At 35.5% G+C, this 18,664-nt stretch overlaps 1 protein-coding gene across 4 annotated transcripts; it reads left to right on the top strand.

The window, feature by feature from the left end:
• The first annotated feature begins 1,713 nt into the window (after positions 1-1,713).
• On the top strand, positions 1,714-18,588 carry LOC131542953 (polymeric immunoglobulin receptor-like). 4 transcript variants are annotated; one of them, XM_058780094.1, is made up of 10 exons: positions 1,714-1,731; positions 1,824-1,950; positions 2,047-2,358; positions 2,871-3,221; positions 3,666-3,974; positions 7,629-7,931; positions 8,016-8,303; positions 13,923-14,018; positions 14,135-14,178; positions 14,281-15,225. In XM_058780094.1, exons 4-10 carry the CDS (start codon positions 2,888-2,890, stop codon positions 14,488-14,490), a joined length of 1,584 nt encoding a protein of 527 aa, XP_058636077.1. In that variant the 5' UTR covers positions 1,714-1,731; positions 1,824-1,950; positions 2,047-2,358; positions 2,871-2,887; the 3' UTR covers positions 14,491-15,225. The 4 variants fall into 4 exon arrangements, with proteins under 4 accessions (XP_058636077.1, XP_058636069.1, XP_058636085.1 ...); XM_058780086.1 differs by having other exon boundaries at positions 1,720-1,950; XM_058780102.1 differs by lacking the exons at positions 13,923-14,018; positions 14,135-14,178; positions 14,281-15,225 and adding an exon at positions 17,985-18,588 and having other exon boundaries at positions 1,720-1,950.
• Positions 18,589-18,664: the final 76 nt, after the last annotated feature.

Raw genomic sequence — 18,664 nt, 5'->3', positions numbered from 1 at the left:
ACTGAGGAAGAGCATCGGTTTATTGAAGTGTGATCAGAAGGTTCAGTAAATGTTATTTAGTTACACACTTTGTTAAAAGAATGAAAAAGTAATGGAGATCTGTTGAAAGTTGTATTTTCAAACTTTGAAGTGTTATTAATTTGCATTTAGAGACCATATTGACATGCTGCATTCAGTTTATCCCTTAAATCTTACATTTTTCTTTACCTTCATAAAATCTGCATAAACCCTGTACCTGCTAATATGCATCACTCAAATATGATTAAATACATATTTATTTTTTCTTTCAATAGTGCCAAGTTATAATCACTCCAATCCAAGTCATTGTGAATGAATGATTGACAGGGTCATGTATGAATGTGCCAGAATGAAGGAGTTTGTCTTCACATCAAAAAACAAAACATAATAATAATAAATAAATAAATAAAATACATTTAAAAATACAATAAAGTAAAATAAACAAATTCATTACTTAAAAAACATTAACTTATACTAAACACTAAAACTATATAGATATATAAAAAAATAATAAAATGACTAAAACGCACAACAAATTGTAACTAAACATTTAACAAAATTAAACTCAAAATTAAGTTTGTTAAAGTGCTATAATAACAACTAAAGCTTAATGAAAAAAAAAAAATATATATATATATATATATATATATATATATATATATATATATAAAACGCACAACAAAATTACTAAAACTTTAACTGGAATTTTAAAATAAATATTGAAATAAAATATTATTAACTGTTAAGGTCTTTGCACACAGAGTCTGAAATTTAAGTCACGCATGGAAACCAGAGGCGGACGAAGTACACAACTCCATTACTTGTGTTTGAGACTTAAGGTATCAGTCACTTCCAGTTTTACCTGTATACCTGTACAAAAACAGTTCATTATGCTGCTTTATGTTGAAAATCGTTTTATCTTATTATCAGAATCATAAACACGCTGATTTGTACCACAAACAGTTTTACCATTTACTGCACTTTGTAGTTTCTTCACTCATTTATCAATAACAGCTAATGAATCTGAAGTCTAGCATGTTCACCAAAAAAAAAAAAAAAGCATAGTAAGATGAACATGAGTTTTATGGTGACCATAAAACTCTTATTATCGTCATGACAAGGAGATAAATGTTTTGCACATGTTTCTTGAATTCAGTACCAATGAGATGACATCCAAACACAGTCATAAACACCAGAAATGCTCCTGCAATGCACTAAACCCTCAAAGTGTTTCAAGAACATGGTTGTGAGAGGTTGTGGTTGATTTTGTCTGAAAGCAGAAGTGAAAGGATGTGGGATCCACACATAGATTGTAAAAGATACAAATGATGACATACCAGAGGCGCCTGCTGATCTCTTATATCACAGGGTGCTTCTCTGTCAATTCCAGGGCCTTTCACAACATTCAATGAACATTATATTCCCACAGTGCATGTATGCACTCTTACTGAAAATACTGTCCCTCGTGTCAGCTTTTCTGTGATTTCTGTGATGAATGCAGGATGAAGCTTTGAAACCCTTGAAACAGTTACTCATTATGTTTTGATATTAAAATACTGATGTGTTATCTGTGTTGTGTGCGTTTATACAGCATGTTTCTCTGTATATCTTTCACACATATCTCAACACACATCGGCTCTGTCTGCAGTGCAGCTGGGTGGAAACCTTATAGAGAATAAGGAAGCAGAAATGTGAGCGAGACCAACAGAGGATGTGTGTGCTTGTAATGATCATTTACATTTACTTTGATGTATTTGGCAGATGCTTTTATCTTAAGCAATTTACATTGCATTCAATTTCATCAGCTCTTGCTTTCCCTGGATTGTGATCTGATCTGTTTTTTCTCTGAATATCTGCGAGACTGAAGCCAATCCAGAATGACGGCCGCCATCATCAACATCACCGTCTTCATCACTCTCTGTCTGATCTCAGGTCAGTTCTTTACTCGTCAAATAATATGATATATTATATGGCCCAGGTTGAGTCTACATATAAAAACCTAAGGGCAAATTAACTTGTGTTTGGCAGGTCAGGTTTGTTTCAGAGTGGTTGGATGCTCTGGAGGGAGTGTAATGTTCAAGTGCATGAGCTCAAACCAGAGAAAGTCTTATGATCAGTTTAAAGGAAAGTATTTCTGAAGAAACAGTGACTGTACGACAGGAATCAGTACTGAGCTTCAGCACCGCTGGGTTAATAACGGGAGATTCACTCTGTGTGATGATGAAAACAGCAGATTCTTCACAGTGTTCATCAGGAACCTCAGCAGAGAGGATGATGGGAAATACACATGTGGAGACAATCAGAAATGGAGTCATGATGTTGATTTAAAGGTGAACAGCGGTACGTGTGATTCTTTAACTTACTACAGTGATTATTTGTATTATAGAACATTTTAAAAGTATATTACGAAAGACTGTGTTAATAAAAAATGAACCTAAATTGGTGACCTACATCATGATTTACAGCAGTAAGATTACAATGATTCATAATTTGAGCAGTTGAGTCAGATTATACGAGTTATAATTACGATTATAAGGTCAGCTTTACATCATTCATGCCATTCCTACAAACATGTTCAGATGATGTTTTCTCTGGATATATGCCTCGCAGGATGTACATTTGTCTGTTAATATATCTTAATGAAGAATGACAGATCTGCTCTGATCACAGACAACCATAAATATACCTAAAAACAAGAATGTTAAAAATGAACTGCAAGGAACATGACACTTTGTGTGTCAAACAGATGGTGATAGAGACATCAAAGTTCCCTGTAGTGCACCTTTAATAATAATAATACGATTTTAAGACTTCAGTGCATGTCACGATGCTTTTGTTGAAATCATTTTCAGACTCTTCTTCTTGTGGGATGTCTGTTATCCGATCTGCATATATTGGTCAAACGATCACTTTCAACTGTAAATATGATCATAAGTTTAAAACACACACCAAAGTCTTCTACAGAGTGAACGTGGATCCTGTGCATGTGCTGAACAGCTCTCAATCATCACAATCATCTGAGGAGAAGTTCATCCTGACTGACAGACAGAAAGATCATTTTACTGTGACCATCAGAGACATTTCTGCAGAGGATGGTGGAGTTTATTTATGTGGAGTGGAGAGAGACGGATCAGATAAACCACCTTCAGAAACATCAATTACTCACATCACCTTCATTAAAGAGATTGAGCTGAATGTTTATAGTGAGTTTAATTTCTATTTACTGAAACAAAATCCTTATAAATTAATATAAATTAAATTAAATTAATAAGTAAATCCCTCCTGACTGAGTAAATATTCTAGCCTACAAGACTGATTACTCCAAAGTCTTATTCAGAACTATTTAGTGTGGGTTTTATGGCCTTATTTCAGCTACATTTATTTTCCCAAAACTTACTAACCACGCATATTATTATTTTTTTCTAAAATATGCAAACATGTACATCCATCTTGGTCACATATTATTGTAGCACAGTTTGTGCTGAATACAAAAAAAAAAAAAAAAAAAATTAATGTTGGTCAATAGTATGTTTTAAGTAGCTGAAATAAGCACAAATATTAGGGCATGTCAAAACATCTCAAGGGCCCCAAAATGACCTCAGACCCCAGAGGGTTAATGATGTAATAAATCAAATCTTGTCTTGCAGGTCAAATAACTTCTGTCCAGGTTCAGGCCTACATCAGTAAATCAGTCTTCATCACGTGTAAATTTCCACAAGAATTCAAAGAAAACAAGAAATTCATCCAGAAAGATTCATCACAGAAGATCCCTGTTGATGAACAGAAGCGATGGATCCGTCATGATAAAGTGCACATTTATGATGATACCAGTAAAGGACTGTTGAAGGTTTTTATCAGTGATTTAACTGCAGCTGATGAAGCGACGTACAGATGTGGAGTGAATACTGCTGCTGATGATGATCCGTTCCTTGAGGTCAAACTGAAGATCAATCCAGGTATTTTTATTATTATTTATAAGTCTAGGCACCTATTGTTACTGTTAGTGTTCTTATTCTTCTTTCGCTCATGAGACTCTGGCTGAGCTGCCTGTGGAGAAGTTGTGAAATTTGTCACACAGATAAAGGACAGTCTCGACATTAACCACAGTAAATTATGTAACTCAGTTAATCAAGCATCAAGAACTGTCTGATTGCATCGAGAGGAGGAGAAAAATAAACTATTTAATTTAATTTAATTTAATTTAACAAAGCCTATTTTTTCAAACATTTAGACAGTTTGTCTGATTTTCACCAATATTGTCTCAGATCATTGTGAGACCGTGCTGACAAAATCTAATTAAAAGCTTTCTGACAGACCCAACCAGAGCCCTGTGAGGGACTGTTTTCTTGATCCCGCTACCCCCCGCTCCCACTGAATTTCTCACCATTACTGCCAGCTTACTGATTTTTTTTCCCCCGTGGGTTGAAAGTTTCAAATATTGCATGAAATACAATTGACATGCGATATTTGAAATGCTTGTATTGAAAGATTTTGCATTCTACCTTTGTTAGAACTGTGCTAGATTTTCGTTAAGGCGGGCCACTGGTAAGAAGCCTCTGAGCTGTGTTTATGACCAGTGTGCATAACAGTGACTATAAAATAAGCCTGGGCGATAAAACGGTATCTGTATTTATCTGTACACCTTCATCGATAACAATCAGTGTTGGGCTAGTTACTCAAAGAATGTAATATATTACTCATTATTACTAGTTGCTCCTTTCAAAAGTAATATTGTTACTTTACTTATTACTTTCTGGCAAAAGTAATTAGTTACACTACTAGTTACATAAATTTTTCTTCACGCCCCACAGCAGTTGTAACTGTGTATCTTCCAGATAAAATTCTTCTAGAATGTTACTCACAACATATTTCTGCCTCATCATTTGACCAAAATCCACATTGGATCGCAGTCAGAAGTTATTACAAACACTCAATAACGATCGATAGTGGCATTCAAGTAGAAGTCTTGTATTCATCTCATTAATTGTCATGTGTAGCTTGAAGTAATTTTTCCGTTACCGATATGCGATTAAATTTTGTTTAATCGCATATTTTATATTGTTTGTAAGAAACTGTTTCATTTTCCAAAAATATTATTCATTATATTAATATAATGTACCACATGCTGATCAGAGGGATGTAATGCCAGAGTAAAGTAAAGCCACAACTTACACAACAGATCTTTTTTCCTGACAAAATCAATATAATGCAATATTTGTATCTGCTGAATGTAAGCTTTTCCATATTCCACGCTTGCCTGCTGCACTGGGGACATCACATGCATGTGCGAGTCGTGAAAATTATGAAAATAAATCTAGTAATTATTTGATTGTTAGATTTTAAATCAGCGGGGTTGAGGCATCAAAAGTAACTAAGCTGTTTTATGGACAGTAACTGTAATATTATTACTGACATCTTATTAGTAATTAGTTACACTACTAGTTACTGCAAAACGTAATATTATTACAGTAACTAAATTACTAGTAACTAGTTACTGCCCAACACTGATAACAACAGAAAATATGTTTGGTATAGCACACTATATAGGCACAGAAAGCAAACACAAACACATACTCAAATCAAATGAGTGCTGTGCCTGCCTGTGATGAGTAGATTCTGAATAAAAAAATGAATAGTCGAATAAAAAAAAAAGTATTTGAATGCAAAAACGATGCAATTGAATGTTGGGTGTGCGTCTGTGCGTCTATCTAGCTGAAGCCATAAGATGTGCCAGTGCTGCCTTATTCATACAAAATATTGCTACATGTGCGTTAGGTTAACCGACACTTGCCATAGCGCTTGCATGTTGTTGCTCTTTTGTTGGTTTTGATTGCTTCTATTGTCCTCATTTGTAAGTCGCTTTGGATAAAAGGGTCCTCTAAATGACTAAATGTAAATGTAATGTAAATGTAATATAGAAGCTCAAAGCGGAGAAGATCTTGATTAGGTTAAAACCGAAACCAAGACATTTGTTGTTTGTCTTAATAAATTGGTTAAATTAAAAATATATATAATAATAATGATAATAATAATAATTCATTACATTTATATAGCGCTTTTCTGCTTTTTTCCAAGCACTCAAAGCGCTCTACATTGTCAGGGGGCATCTCCTCGTCCACCACTAGTGTGCAGCATCCACCTGGATGATTAATTGCTGTTTGTTTTAAAAACGGTTATAAAAATGTCAATAATTATCGATACTGAACGACATGAAACATTATATGGTTGATTTATGTTTTAGCTATATCACCAAGCCCTACTATAAAATAAGTATTTTGGGTATGGGAACAACATATTTCAAGATTTTATATTAAGGATACGGTCATTGCACTACATTGCTGGGCTGTATTTGACTGGCAGTAAACGAGGCACAGAGTCATGGAGAGTTCACAAAGAAACGTTTGTTGAAAGATGAAGCAGTGCTAGATCTGACTGCAGCTGAAACACAATCCATAAGTAAATGATTTCATAATGCTTTGTTTGGAAATGACCATTTTATTTTGATTGTGTTGTCAAAACACTCAAAACATGTAGCGAAGGGAAGTTGATACCTTTCCTGTGCAATAATGTAAGCCAATCATAACAGTGGCTGATTCCTGAGAACTCTTAAAGGAGACACTGCTTAAAAACAGCCTGTTTCTTAGAGGTTCAGAATGAGGGCTGAAAATGATCATTTTTCCACATTTTCTTTTTTTCTTTTTTGTGTGCAAAAAACATTATTAACATTATAAGTAAACCTCAAGAAACATATTAAAATAATTTTATATAAAAAACAAAACAAACAAAAAAACAAGTCATGACCCCTTTAAGAAACTTATCGTTTTCCATCTGAACTAGATGATTTTTATTTCTATAAAGGCAAAACAACAGTGGGAGGTGCCGCGGTAGGCAAGTCCCCCATAACGTAATTTCTTCCAGTGGGAATCGATCAAAGGGAATTGATCACGATTTCTACTGAGGCATGACCTGAGAGTTGTGTAGAATTTCAGCATAGCTCCACCTAGTGGCTGAAATATGGAATATGGATATTTTTGCTATAAAAACATCATGAGATTTAGTGAAAGACACTTAACTTCCCCATGTTGGCCAGTAAAATGCTCTATTTGTGATTAATTTTGTTTTTGGACACTTTCTAGCAGTTAAAATGAGGGGAAAATATTTCAAGTTATTGATACTATATTTTTAACTGTTTTTCTGTATAGTTGATAATTTTCATGCATCAAGCAAATCAGCTGCTATTATTGGAGAAAGTGTGAAATTGACCTGTAATTACCCTGAGAAACACGAGATCATCAGACACATCTGCAAAGAGAACAAGAAGAAGATCTGTCAGAACATCAGTTCATCAGAGAAGCAGCGCTTTGAGTTTTCTGAGAGTACAGCAGGAGTTTTTACAGTGAGCATCAGTAATGTGAGGCTGAGAGATGCTGGAGTTTACTGTGGTGGTGTGGAGCAGAAACCAGACACACGCATCTGACTTCTGTTTCTCTCATCAGTAAACACCAACTGACTTTATCCAGTATGTACAGCAACCATAAACCATGCAGTTCAATAATACATGCATGTATTTTACAGTGTATATATACTTCTCTATTCTCTTTGACTATTAGTGCCTCCAGTGATCAGACGTGAAGGAGATTCAGCTGAGATCAGATGTCCTTATGATGGAAACCACACAAAAGAAATAAAGCTTCTGTGCAAAGGAAAGTGTTTCACTCAAGATGCTCGAAATATCATTCAATCAGATGAAGATCATGTTAAAAACCCAAAGATTTCAGTAAAGGACGACACTGAACTCAATCTCTTCACTGTGAACATGACTGACCTGAGAGCAAAGGATGCTGGGAAATACTGGTGTGCAGTGAAAGATGTGTTTAACCTTCCCTTTGAGCTCATGATCATCATGAAGGACGGTGAGGATGTTTATTTGGGAGAAGTCTCGATGTTTCTGATCATTCTGTTATCAATCTCATCATATTTAATGTTGTGTTCTTCAGCGGTCACTCATGAAGCGTCTGTCGGAGGATCAGCGTCCATCAGCTGTAAACACATCAGGAATCACAGTCAGAGGTTTTTCTGCAGAGGAGATCAGCCGAATATCTGCATCAGAGACGGAGTTAGTGTTTCATCAAATAACAGTCCAAATGGCAGATTCTCTCTGACTGAAGAAACCTTTACTGTGAAGATCAGTGATCTGAGAGCAGAGGATTCTGGGAAATACTGGTGTGGAGAGGAGAGTTCGGGGTCCTTCATATTCACTGAAGTTCAGCTACATGTGACCAGAGGTAAAATACTTGAATTAAAGGGATAGTGTAACCAGAAATGTAATAATATGTAAATGTAATAAATCTACTTTTTTCTTGCCAACTTGCCAATACTGAGCAGCAGAATACATTGCTTAATAATAATAATAATAATAATAACATTTTCTTTCAGATGAGCACAAACGTTTATATTGTGTGTGTGTGTGTTTCAATGCAATGTAGTGAAAGTCAGTGGGGTCCAATGCTGTTTGATTACCAAAATTCACAAAAAATTGTCCAAGAAATCTTCTTTCATTGAGATCATTTTTTGGTGCGCTGTCCCTTTAAAGCAGCATGCTGTGGTAAAGTCTGCAGCTTCAGTCTGATGTGTGATGAATATAGTCATTTTCACACCAGCTTTAAACCACAAACAGGAAGTAACCAACCAGTAGCGGTCTTTTCCATGTTTCGCCTGTTTAACTTGAAATGGGCCTTGCAGCAGAAGAGGCACACAGATCCCCTCCCCAGGGTCAGAAATTAACAGGAGCATATGGCAAAAATGGCAACAAAATGAAAAAAGCCCCAAAAATCCATGATACGGTGCAAATAAAAAAAAATCCTCTGTATAGGGTCTTGTTTTTAAAGGTTACATATCATGAAAATCTGACTTTTGCAGGTGTTAAGTGCTATAATCAGGTCCCTGCCCAGTCAACACGTGAGATCACGCGATGATCACAGTGACATCACACCATTCTCATACGGTGATCCTCACAGTGTGAGTAATATATGAACTCATTGTGAACTGATGATAACAGTGCAACCATCACCTAGATTCAGTATGCACTCTTTGTGAGGAGTTATTAATCTAAAGTTTTTAATAATAGCACTGTAATTATACAGTATAGGACCCAGCAGTTTCATAACTGTTTGTGAAGGATTTTAAAAGCATGATAAGACACAAGCTGAAATGTTTCTCTGTGACTGAAGGAAACGTGAACTTTTTTTTTTCATAAAAGAGTCTTTAATTTTTGTAAGCATCAGTTTGCCAGAAGACAAGAATTAGGTAATGCACATTAAGCCAATCGGTGAAGAGTGCAGGTGTGTGCAACATATTTGGATAACACTTCCCAGTCAACAATTTGATCTCACAGTGATCTCACCCTGATCTCACAGGATACTCATGATGAGGTCACAATGTGAGGTAACAGTGAGCTAAAAGTGTAACCTCACAGCGTCCTCACTGTGTGCTCATACTAATGTGAGGTCAAAGTGCACTCACTGCACAGAGACTAGGTACCCAGCATGCATTGCAGCATGAAGCTTTTGATTGTCACCATTGTTGAGATTCATACACTGATTCTTGATGTCTCTCTTTGTTTTAAATGAGAGGATAGTTAATGTTTGTGTCTTATGCTTTTATTCTTCATAACTGATGAGACTGCTGGGTCCTATACTGTGTAATCACAGAGCTTCTATATTTAGAAACTGTTGATTAATAAAATCTCACCAAGACTGCATATTGAGTGTAGATGATGACTGTGTTATCATCAATAACAAACCAGTGTCACCTGGTTGCAGTCTCTTTTTGGTTTTTCTTGCCATAACAAATGTGCAATTACAGCAGCCCCAAAAATATACAACATTATAAAGTCAAGGGTCAAGAGCCCAACTAAAGCAAACACTACTCACCACGATGGTAACGTATGTTTCAGTTGTATCTTATAACAGAAATCTGTTAGCTGGGCGTGCACTCATGAGCTCATCATGTGAGAGCACTGTGATATCTCTGTGATAGTGTTGAGAAACAGGAAGTAGAATGTAACACCGGTGACTGATATTTGGAGAGGGGTCTGGCTGCAGACCGTGGGCGAGTGGAGCTCCACTCTCGAACAGGAAATACGTCACCTCCACTTGAATTAATCAAGATGGCGTCTTCTTTAAATTTTAACTCAAATAATTTTATTTTATCATCGCTACAATGGCGAACTGACACTTTTCTAACGTGCAGTGTAAGCAGAACGCACAGAGCTTTCATGAAATTATGCACAAAAGGATGAAGAAACACAATGGAATATTTGTATCCTATAAAGACTGTGGGGCCACCAGGGAAATGGACAACGGGGAGTGCTTTTGGGGTTTTACTCCTCAGATGACCGCTCTGGCTACTGTAGCTGGGATTGCTTTATGGACGATGGAGGTCTTGGTACAGAGTGAAGTGTGTGTGTGTGTGTGTGTGAGAGAGCGTGCGGCGCAATGTGTCTTTACTGTAACAATCACGGTTACTTGCAGTTCATGTGTTTTCAATATAGTGTAAGATTTTTTTTTTTTACTCAAACAATTAAAACTTAAATTGTGGAAATTATTCATTATTTTACTGTGGTTGATTTGTATATGTTGTTATTTAGCTTAAAGTACAAATAATGTTTCATTTAATGTTCACTGCTAAATATCACAAACATAGTGTTTACTTTCTAAAATGTATGGAATGTTACATTGGTAGTTGAAATATGTATAGTTAAAAACAAACATGAACAAAAGGCAGAGGCCCTCAAAAGTGTATTTTAAACCTACCGCTATGTTTTAATGTCTGTAGTGCAAATTGCTGGGAGAAAAAAGACAGTGCTGTCGTGTCATAAACCGTAAAACTTAGTTTTTATTATTATTATTATTATTCCGAAGATAAAAGTACAGAAAATATCAACACTGCTTACAAAGAGGTTACTATATGCAAAGCACCATTTATATATGCTTATATAGCAATTAATAAATATTACAAAACGAAAGCTTTAACAAAATAAATGAAAAAGATTAAGTTTTTAAAAGTTTGTTCGGACCAACATTTTATTTTTATTGCTGAAATCAAGAACATACAAAATAGTACAAAATACAAAATACCCACATAACACTTGAACAGACAATAATAAAATAAAACAGTAAAAAATAAATAAAGGAAAAATAATAATAATAGTTTTAGAAAATGAATAAAATAAATAAATAAATAAATGCAATAAAGGGTCATTGTTTGACATAAGACTTCCTACACAAAAACTTTAAGTGCAGAGCAAATTCATAGCTTTCTTATTATTATATACTGAAATCAAATTAATATAATTCTCCATGTCTCTTAAAAAGACCACAAAGACAGGTTTACAATTTGAGAATTTGCATTTATGAATATAAAATTTGCTTAAGAAAAGAAGTAAATTTATAATAAAACAAATATTTTCTTTTGTGGGGTCTGAGTCAAAATACCCAAATATAATATTTCCCATTTGTATAGAAAATTCTGGCAAAAGCTTCATCTTAACAAAAGCACCAATATCATACCAAAACTCCTGAGTGTATTGACATGACCAAAATAAGTGGTCCACTGTTTCATCAGCATTTAAACAAAAAGAGCACGATAGCTCTACATCAGCTCTAAACCTTTGTAGAAATTACTTGACAGGATAAAACCTGTGGATCAGTTTAAAAGACACCTCTGTCTTGCCCGGACCAACATGGCGGCCGCATCGCTCGTGGAGGTGACGTATTTCCGCTCTTGAGTGGAGCTCCACTTGCTCCTATGTCTGCAGCCAGACCCTCTTGGATATTTGAGCTGCCTCCTCTCAACCTGCTCAACATTTTGAGTTCACAATGAGTTCATATATTACTCACACTGTGAGGATCACCGTATGAGAATGGTGTGATGTCACTGTGATCATCGCGTGATCTCACGTGTTGACTGGGTTCATTATAATAGGCAGTTACTGTTACACATATGTAACAGACCGAGTCTGTAACACAGCTACTTATGTAACCAAAAGATTGTTACATATGTGTTGCAGACTTTATGCAACGTAATTATAAATGTAAATATTCCCCTTCAGATTCAGAATCGGCAAATAATATTTGCAACACATTCTCACGGTACAACTTTTTATTAGCCATTTGGCGATTTTCTCTCACAAATCTCACAATTTACTCAGACGCTATGAACTGAACTGCTTCCGCATCAATTACAGGATTGCTCACTTGCTCTGTTATTTCCTCCAACACGTTTGGTCTAGAATCGAATACTACATGTCTGCCATCTAGTGGTAGGGAATACAAATGAGATAAACAAAACATGCAGTCTTTGGCTGCACAGATGAGCACAAAACATTATTTTTTGTTGTCTCAGAGGAGACAAGAGAGCAGTGGATTCATTGATTTATTTACTGTATATTGCTGCTGCCACACAGATCTAATATAAACATACAATTTATTTCCCAGCTGTTTACCTTCACAGACATGCTGTGACACTGACTGTGTGCTTCAGATGTGTGCACTCAGAAAACCGGACACCAGAAGTTTACTAATATGGTTTAAAGGTGCCATAGAATAAAAAAATATATCAATATTGACTGTTTTTGCTCTATTTTGGCAATGAAAATAGTCCAAACAGTAGAGCCATTGTGCTTCTCCGAACACGTTTTGGTTTCATTACTGAATGAATCCACATTTTTGAATGAAACTGTCTATGAATGACTCGACAACTCACTCATAAAGAGCTGGCTTGTTTAAATACCCACAGGTGTAAATAAGAATGGCTCCTAAGCGATTGAGATGTTTGTTGTTGGATGTAATAATGAACATAGAAGTCGTCATTTACTCCCGACATCTGAGCCGTTGAAGACGCAGAGGATTACCTTGTTTTTTGTAGGGAATGTGCCCCCGATCTAAATAAATGCGTCTATGTTCACGCAAATCATTCGTGATCCAGCTTCACCTACAGAAGTAGTAAGGTTATTTTTTATGAATCTTTGCAAATCACCTTTCCTAGTAACGTGCTAGTTAGAAAGTTCCGCAACTAAAGTTTACAGTCTCATGAGAATGGCTCGTCACCCCACGGAAGAGAGGGGCGGGGTCAGCATAGCTCATTAGCATTTAAAGGGACATGCACCGAAGCTGTTTTTGACAGGGTAAAAAGGATGTTGTTTTACACAACAATTGCGAAATTATGTTAGACTTTTCATTAAGACCCTAAAGAATCATATCAACTTGTGGAAAATGGGCATCTGATGACCCCTTTGAAATCTCTTGAATGTATTGGCAAGGCTTAAAAACGTGCAAATGATGAGTGGTCTATAAACTGTCCAGAGCGTCTTTCATTCTGGCTTCGGAGAGTCAGTTGAAAACACATCTCTCAAGATCTCGGCAAAAAGTCTCACAATTTATATCCCGAACATGATGCATGATGGGATACGCTTAGCCTCAAATACCCATTATAGTCTAGTGCACTTACGTCCTGGCTGAGACTGCTAGTGTGGGTACTTGGACAGGCCCACTGTTACTTGCTTTGTCCCTCAATGAATCAGCCATTTTGAACAAATCATTTGACTAAACGATTCCATGACTCACTAAGAAAATGATTTGCCCGACACCTACTGGTGCTTTTAGTGTCATTTTGTCTGAGAGAGTTTTTATTTTCAGATGCGATTGTAACAATAGTTCTGGAAATGCGTTATAATAATGGATTATATAAATCTATTAAGTGTGAAAAATTATATAACATTGTTAAATATAACAGGGACGATAGTAATCGGTGCCTCAGTAGTAGTAACACACAATGCTTTAGACAAAAAAAAAAAATAAAATAAAAAATATATCAATGTTTTTGACAATTCTGTGTGATTTCAGGCTTTCCTGTGACAGTTGCTGTTTCTGTGGGGTTGGGCCTGCTGGCTGTGTGTTTAGCGCTCGTGTTGTTCAAAATAAAACACAGTAGCAAACACGGTGAGACAAAAACATGCTACTGAACATTTAATAAATTAATTTGTTGCTCTCTGCTGGTCAGAAATACACACACGGTTAAAATCATCTCCCATTTTCTTTCACTTCGTCGTACACAGATGTCATCTCATCAGACAGAAGAGAGACAGGAGATCATGAAACTGTGAGTTTCAGAACTGATCTGTGCTTAAATATGTGAGAAATTGGTATGAAAGCTGTACCTTTGAATTAAGAGTTCATGTTTGCGGGATTTTACTTATTGCAGGCTCAAGAAGAGATTCAAGTCTCAGATCCTGAATCTACTCATCTCTATTCAACAGTCCAGTCACCCACAACCCCCTCTGATGGGCTCCTGTACTCTGCTGTCAGTTTCCAGAAGCGTGAAGAGTCTCTCAGCGACGCTACAGTCAGATTCAGAAAAGAGGAGATTCACTGTGATTATGCATCTGTCAATCACAGTATCACACCAAAATAATATTAGCACTGGATTTTTGTTTTTTACACACAACTTGAACCTGTCACTGAGAATAATGACTGAGACTTGTAACAATCATTCAGTTTCATTGAAGAAGTTATTGAGCAGTCAGCGACACCTACAGGTCACTGTTGGGAAAGAAGCTGAAATCTTTCTCTTTGACAGAAGGAAACATGATTTCTATTTCAAATGAAATTCACTTGAATTCAAAATTCAAGTGAAATGTGAACTGAAGACAGAACTTTTTTTTTTTTCTTTCATAAAAGTTTTTCATCTTTAATCTTTGTAAGCATCAGTTTGCCAGAAGAGAAGCATTAGGTTATGAACATTAAGACAATCTGTGATGAGTGCAGGTGTGTGGAAGAAAATATTAGCAATGATAGTTTATCGTTATAATTGTACTTAATGTCATGCATGTCAGTTTGTTTTTAAATGTGATGTTCCTATCATGCAGATAATGAGGTATTAAATGTATTTTATAATTGTAAAAAAAAACAGCTTATGCACTTAAATTGGATATTTAAAAGTGTAATTAATTTTAAATTAGAAAAGTATTTATATTGTAACATGCCAATCGCAATCCTCAAAAAAAAAAAAAAAAAAAAAACTGAAAATAGTCGTAAATTACATTTATGATAGAGCCTGTGCTCTGCTTTGGATTCATATGTTTGTATTATTCTTGTCTATAGACCTTTTTGGATAAAATGATCTGCTAAATTAATAAATGTTGTTAGTTACCGACATCAGTCACTGTCAAATACTAACATGCACAAATGATTAACTACTTCTAATGTTTTTTTTTTTTTTCAGTGTGGAAACACCCATAGCCTGGAAAACAGCTAGTGTCTGTCAACGTTAATCTTTAATTAATTAGTTTTTTTCCATTTGGTCTTGATTAAAAACACTTTATTGTAATCTATGGAAGCATATGTGTAGCAAAATGGCAATGCAATATGTAAAATGGCAATATATTTCTGTATTGAAATTTACATTTTCCCATACCATATGTATGTGCAACATTTAGTGCAAAATGAAAATGAAAATTCAATTATATAATTTAAATTTGCAATTTTCTACACTAGTTTTAATATGCAAATTAAAAACATATTTTAAAGCTTTTTAAGTTGTAATTCAAATTTAAAATGAAGCATTTAAAATTTTATTTAAAATGAAAATATATTACCCAAATTGATTAGATATGTTTAACATGTCCAAGCAAAAACTGTAGCAAAATTATCATTTAAATGCTGCTTTTCCTAGATGCATTTAGACTTAGGGGTAGGACACTTGGGATTGCATTTTCATCGTGAGACCGCGTGATAATTGTAGCAAAATTCAATGAGAGTTTCAAAATGCATTCTGAGCCATAGGTGCAGCAAAAGGGTAGCAAAATGTTGATTTAAATGTCTTTTATTTTTCTTAAATGCATTGACATTTACATATATGACATTTCAATTGCAGTTTTATTAAATACACCGCGATGAATGTAGTTTCATTGTGGATTTGAAAACACATTCCAAGCCGAGCACACCTCCTAGCTGTCAGTCATTACATTAAGGCAGGGCTCGGCAACAGGACGCACGATAGATCAATATTCATCATTAACCAAACGCTTTTCACTTGCCTCAACATCTCTCACCGTTTTCACTTGGATTGATGCACATAAACAGACACTGCTATTCTACTCTTATTTACCTATTTGCCACCTTACACAGTTGGGGTGGGGGGAGATGGTCCTCACTGCAGAACACAAGGGTGTGGTGTGATCTAGATCCAACTCCTCCCACCTTACATTTACCTAAACCTACCCGTCTCCACCCCCTGATCCCTAAACCCACCCATCCCCACCTCTAAACCTACCCATCTCCATCCCTAAACCTACCAATCTCCACCCCTTGGATGTGGATCCAACCCTGCCCCCTGGATCTTTTGTTCTGCAGTGAGGGGCTACTGGGTGGGGGGGCTTTGGGGGCTCGAGCCCCTGCCCTTTTTCAAAATTATTCAAAAGTGCCCCTCTCAGACAAATATCATGAAACTGTGGTCAATAAAACAAAATGCATTTTAATTCTAATTAACATGACAATGTGTAAAAAACAGTAACTAATCGTTCAAATGTCGGGAAATTCCTGTTTATTCTTACATATCTGTCAAATCTGAGGCGTTGCTATGGATTGCGTGCGTTTTGCTCGACTGACTGATACTCCAGTCTGTTCAGAAACCTAGGCTCTCAAGCCATATGGTTCTTTCAGTGAGTGGGTCGACGGAAGGAAAAAAAAACAATATAAAATAAATATCGATTTAATTCGATTGAATTAAAAATCCATATATTATATATTTTAGAATATTTAATCAATGCCCGTTTGTCATGTATAATAGGCTACACAAACCAGTCATAATCTGGCTCAAGTTCAAAGTTCATTGGACAATAATGTGAAGTGGAGCAGTCATTTTCCGTTCTTCATAAATCGGTAGAAAATGACATGGGACAGACGAGCTTATTTGTGGAGCGATCTGCATCTGCGGTCTGTCTCTGTCTCATAAATCAAATTAGCCTACATCGCTGAGAAAATATATGCTGAATGACTACAAAAGCACTGCACAAAACAAAAGTCACAATAATGGTAATCAGTAGGCTATTCAATTCACTTATATTTCTGTAAGATATCCTACACCGTTTACTATTTCATGAAACTCTCATAGTTAATGAAGCCCAAGTGCCACCTACAGGCCTATTATGTGAAGTGTAGGCGGCGAAATGGTGACGTGAAAAGACTGTATTATATTACCATTTTTGATAATTATGCAGCATTATGAAAGTGTCTTATGCTCATCAAGCCTGCATTTATTTGAGACAAAAAACAGCAAAACTGTAATATTGTGAAATATTACAATTTAAAACAATGTTTTTCTATTTTAATATACTTTAAAATATCATTTATTTCTGTGATTCAAAGCTGAATTTTCAGCATCATTACTCCAGTCTTCAATGGATGGTCCTTCAGAAATCATTCTAATATGCTGATTTATTATCAATGTTGGAAACAGTTGTGCTGCTTAATATTTAGCTTTTTATTTCAATTGTATTTATTTATTTTGGAACCTATGATACTTTTTTGGGGTTCATTGATAAATTTTAAATTTTTTTTAAATCAATTTAACAAATCCTTGCTGAATAAAAACTAATTTCTTTAAAAAAAAAAAAAAAAAAATACTGACTGCAAGCTTTTGAATGGTAGTGTATATTGTTACAAAAGTTATATTTTAAATAAATGCTGTTCTTATTTAACTTTTTATTAATCAAAGAAACCTGAAAAAAGTATGACAGGTTCCCAACATTGCTAATAAATCAGCATTGCGTAAAATGTATTTTAAAGTACCGGTATATTAAAATTTTGATCAAATAAATGCAAATAAGTGACTTTTTGCAAAAATATAAAATATTAATGTATCCAAACTTTTGACCAATATGTTTTCTTTCTTTTTTTACATTTGAGCCCCTGCCCCTGAGGAACTCTCTGCAGGTCCCTGTAATGAGCCCGCGCTGCTGCTTCTGCTCCGCTCACGGACTGCACTGCAAACGGATCCTCACTTAATTTCGTTCACTCTTTGCTGATATACTGCACTAAATTGCCAGACACTATATAGAGATGTGAGAATCAGTGAAGACATTCGCGATTTCGGAGTCGACTCACAATGAGAGTTGTGAGTGCTGGAGTCTACTCCGACTCTAGAGCTATTCAGAGTCGAGGAATCAACTCTTTTGGAGTCGACTCCCCATCTCTAACAAGATGTCTCGGATTATGCGATTGAAGTGTTTAGTTGTCGGATGTAATAATGAATAAAGCAGTCATCATTTAGTCCCGACATCTGAGCCGCTGAAGACACAGAGGATTAACATTCCTTTTGCTTTGAAGTGAAAACAGAGCTGATTTTGACAGAGTAATGAAGGTGTTTTTTACACTACCACTGAGAAATTTTAACCAAAGTATGTTATAGACTTTTCATTAAGACCCTAAAGAATCATATCAACTTGTGTAAAATGGGCATCTGATGATCCCTTTAAAGCCCAACAATCCCTACACACTTTATCTTACCTTTAATTACACCTTTTGACTATTTTCTTTATTATTTTAAGTTGAAAACTGCAATTAAACAAAAAAGTAGATCATATAAG

Source organism: Onychostoma macrolepis, chromosome 01, assembly GCF_012432095.1.
Source record: "Onychostoma macrolepis isolate SWU-2019 chromosome 01, ASM1243209v1, whole genome shotgun sequence".
NCBI classification, from domain to species: Eukaryota; Metazoa; Chordata; class Actinopteri; order Cypriniformes; family Cyprinidae; genus Onychostoma; species Onychostoma macrolepis.
The sequence above is the reverse complement of the archived record's forward strand: the minus strand, read 5'-3'. Positions and strand labels throughout refer to the sequence as shown.

What these genes read in the sequence shown, in the direction of transcription:
- LOC131542953 (XM_058780094.1), top strand. Translation starts at nt 2,888, where the DNA reads ATGTCTGTTATCCGATCTGCATATATTGGTCAAACGATCACTTTCAAC. An exon ending in GATTGAGCTGAATGTTTATA is followed by an intron (nt 3,222 to 3,665) that starts GTGAGTTTAATT and finishes CTTGTCTTGCAG; the next exon opens with GTCAAATAACTTCTGTCCAG. An exon ending in AGACAGGAGATCATGAAACT is followed by an intron (nt 14,179 to 14,280) that starts GTGAGTTTCAGA and finishes TACTTATTGCAG; the next exon opens with GCTCAAGAAGAGATTCAAGT.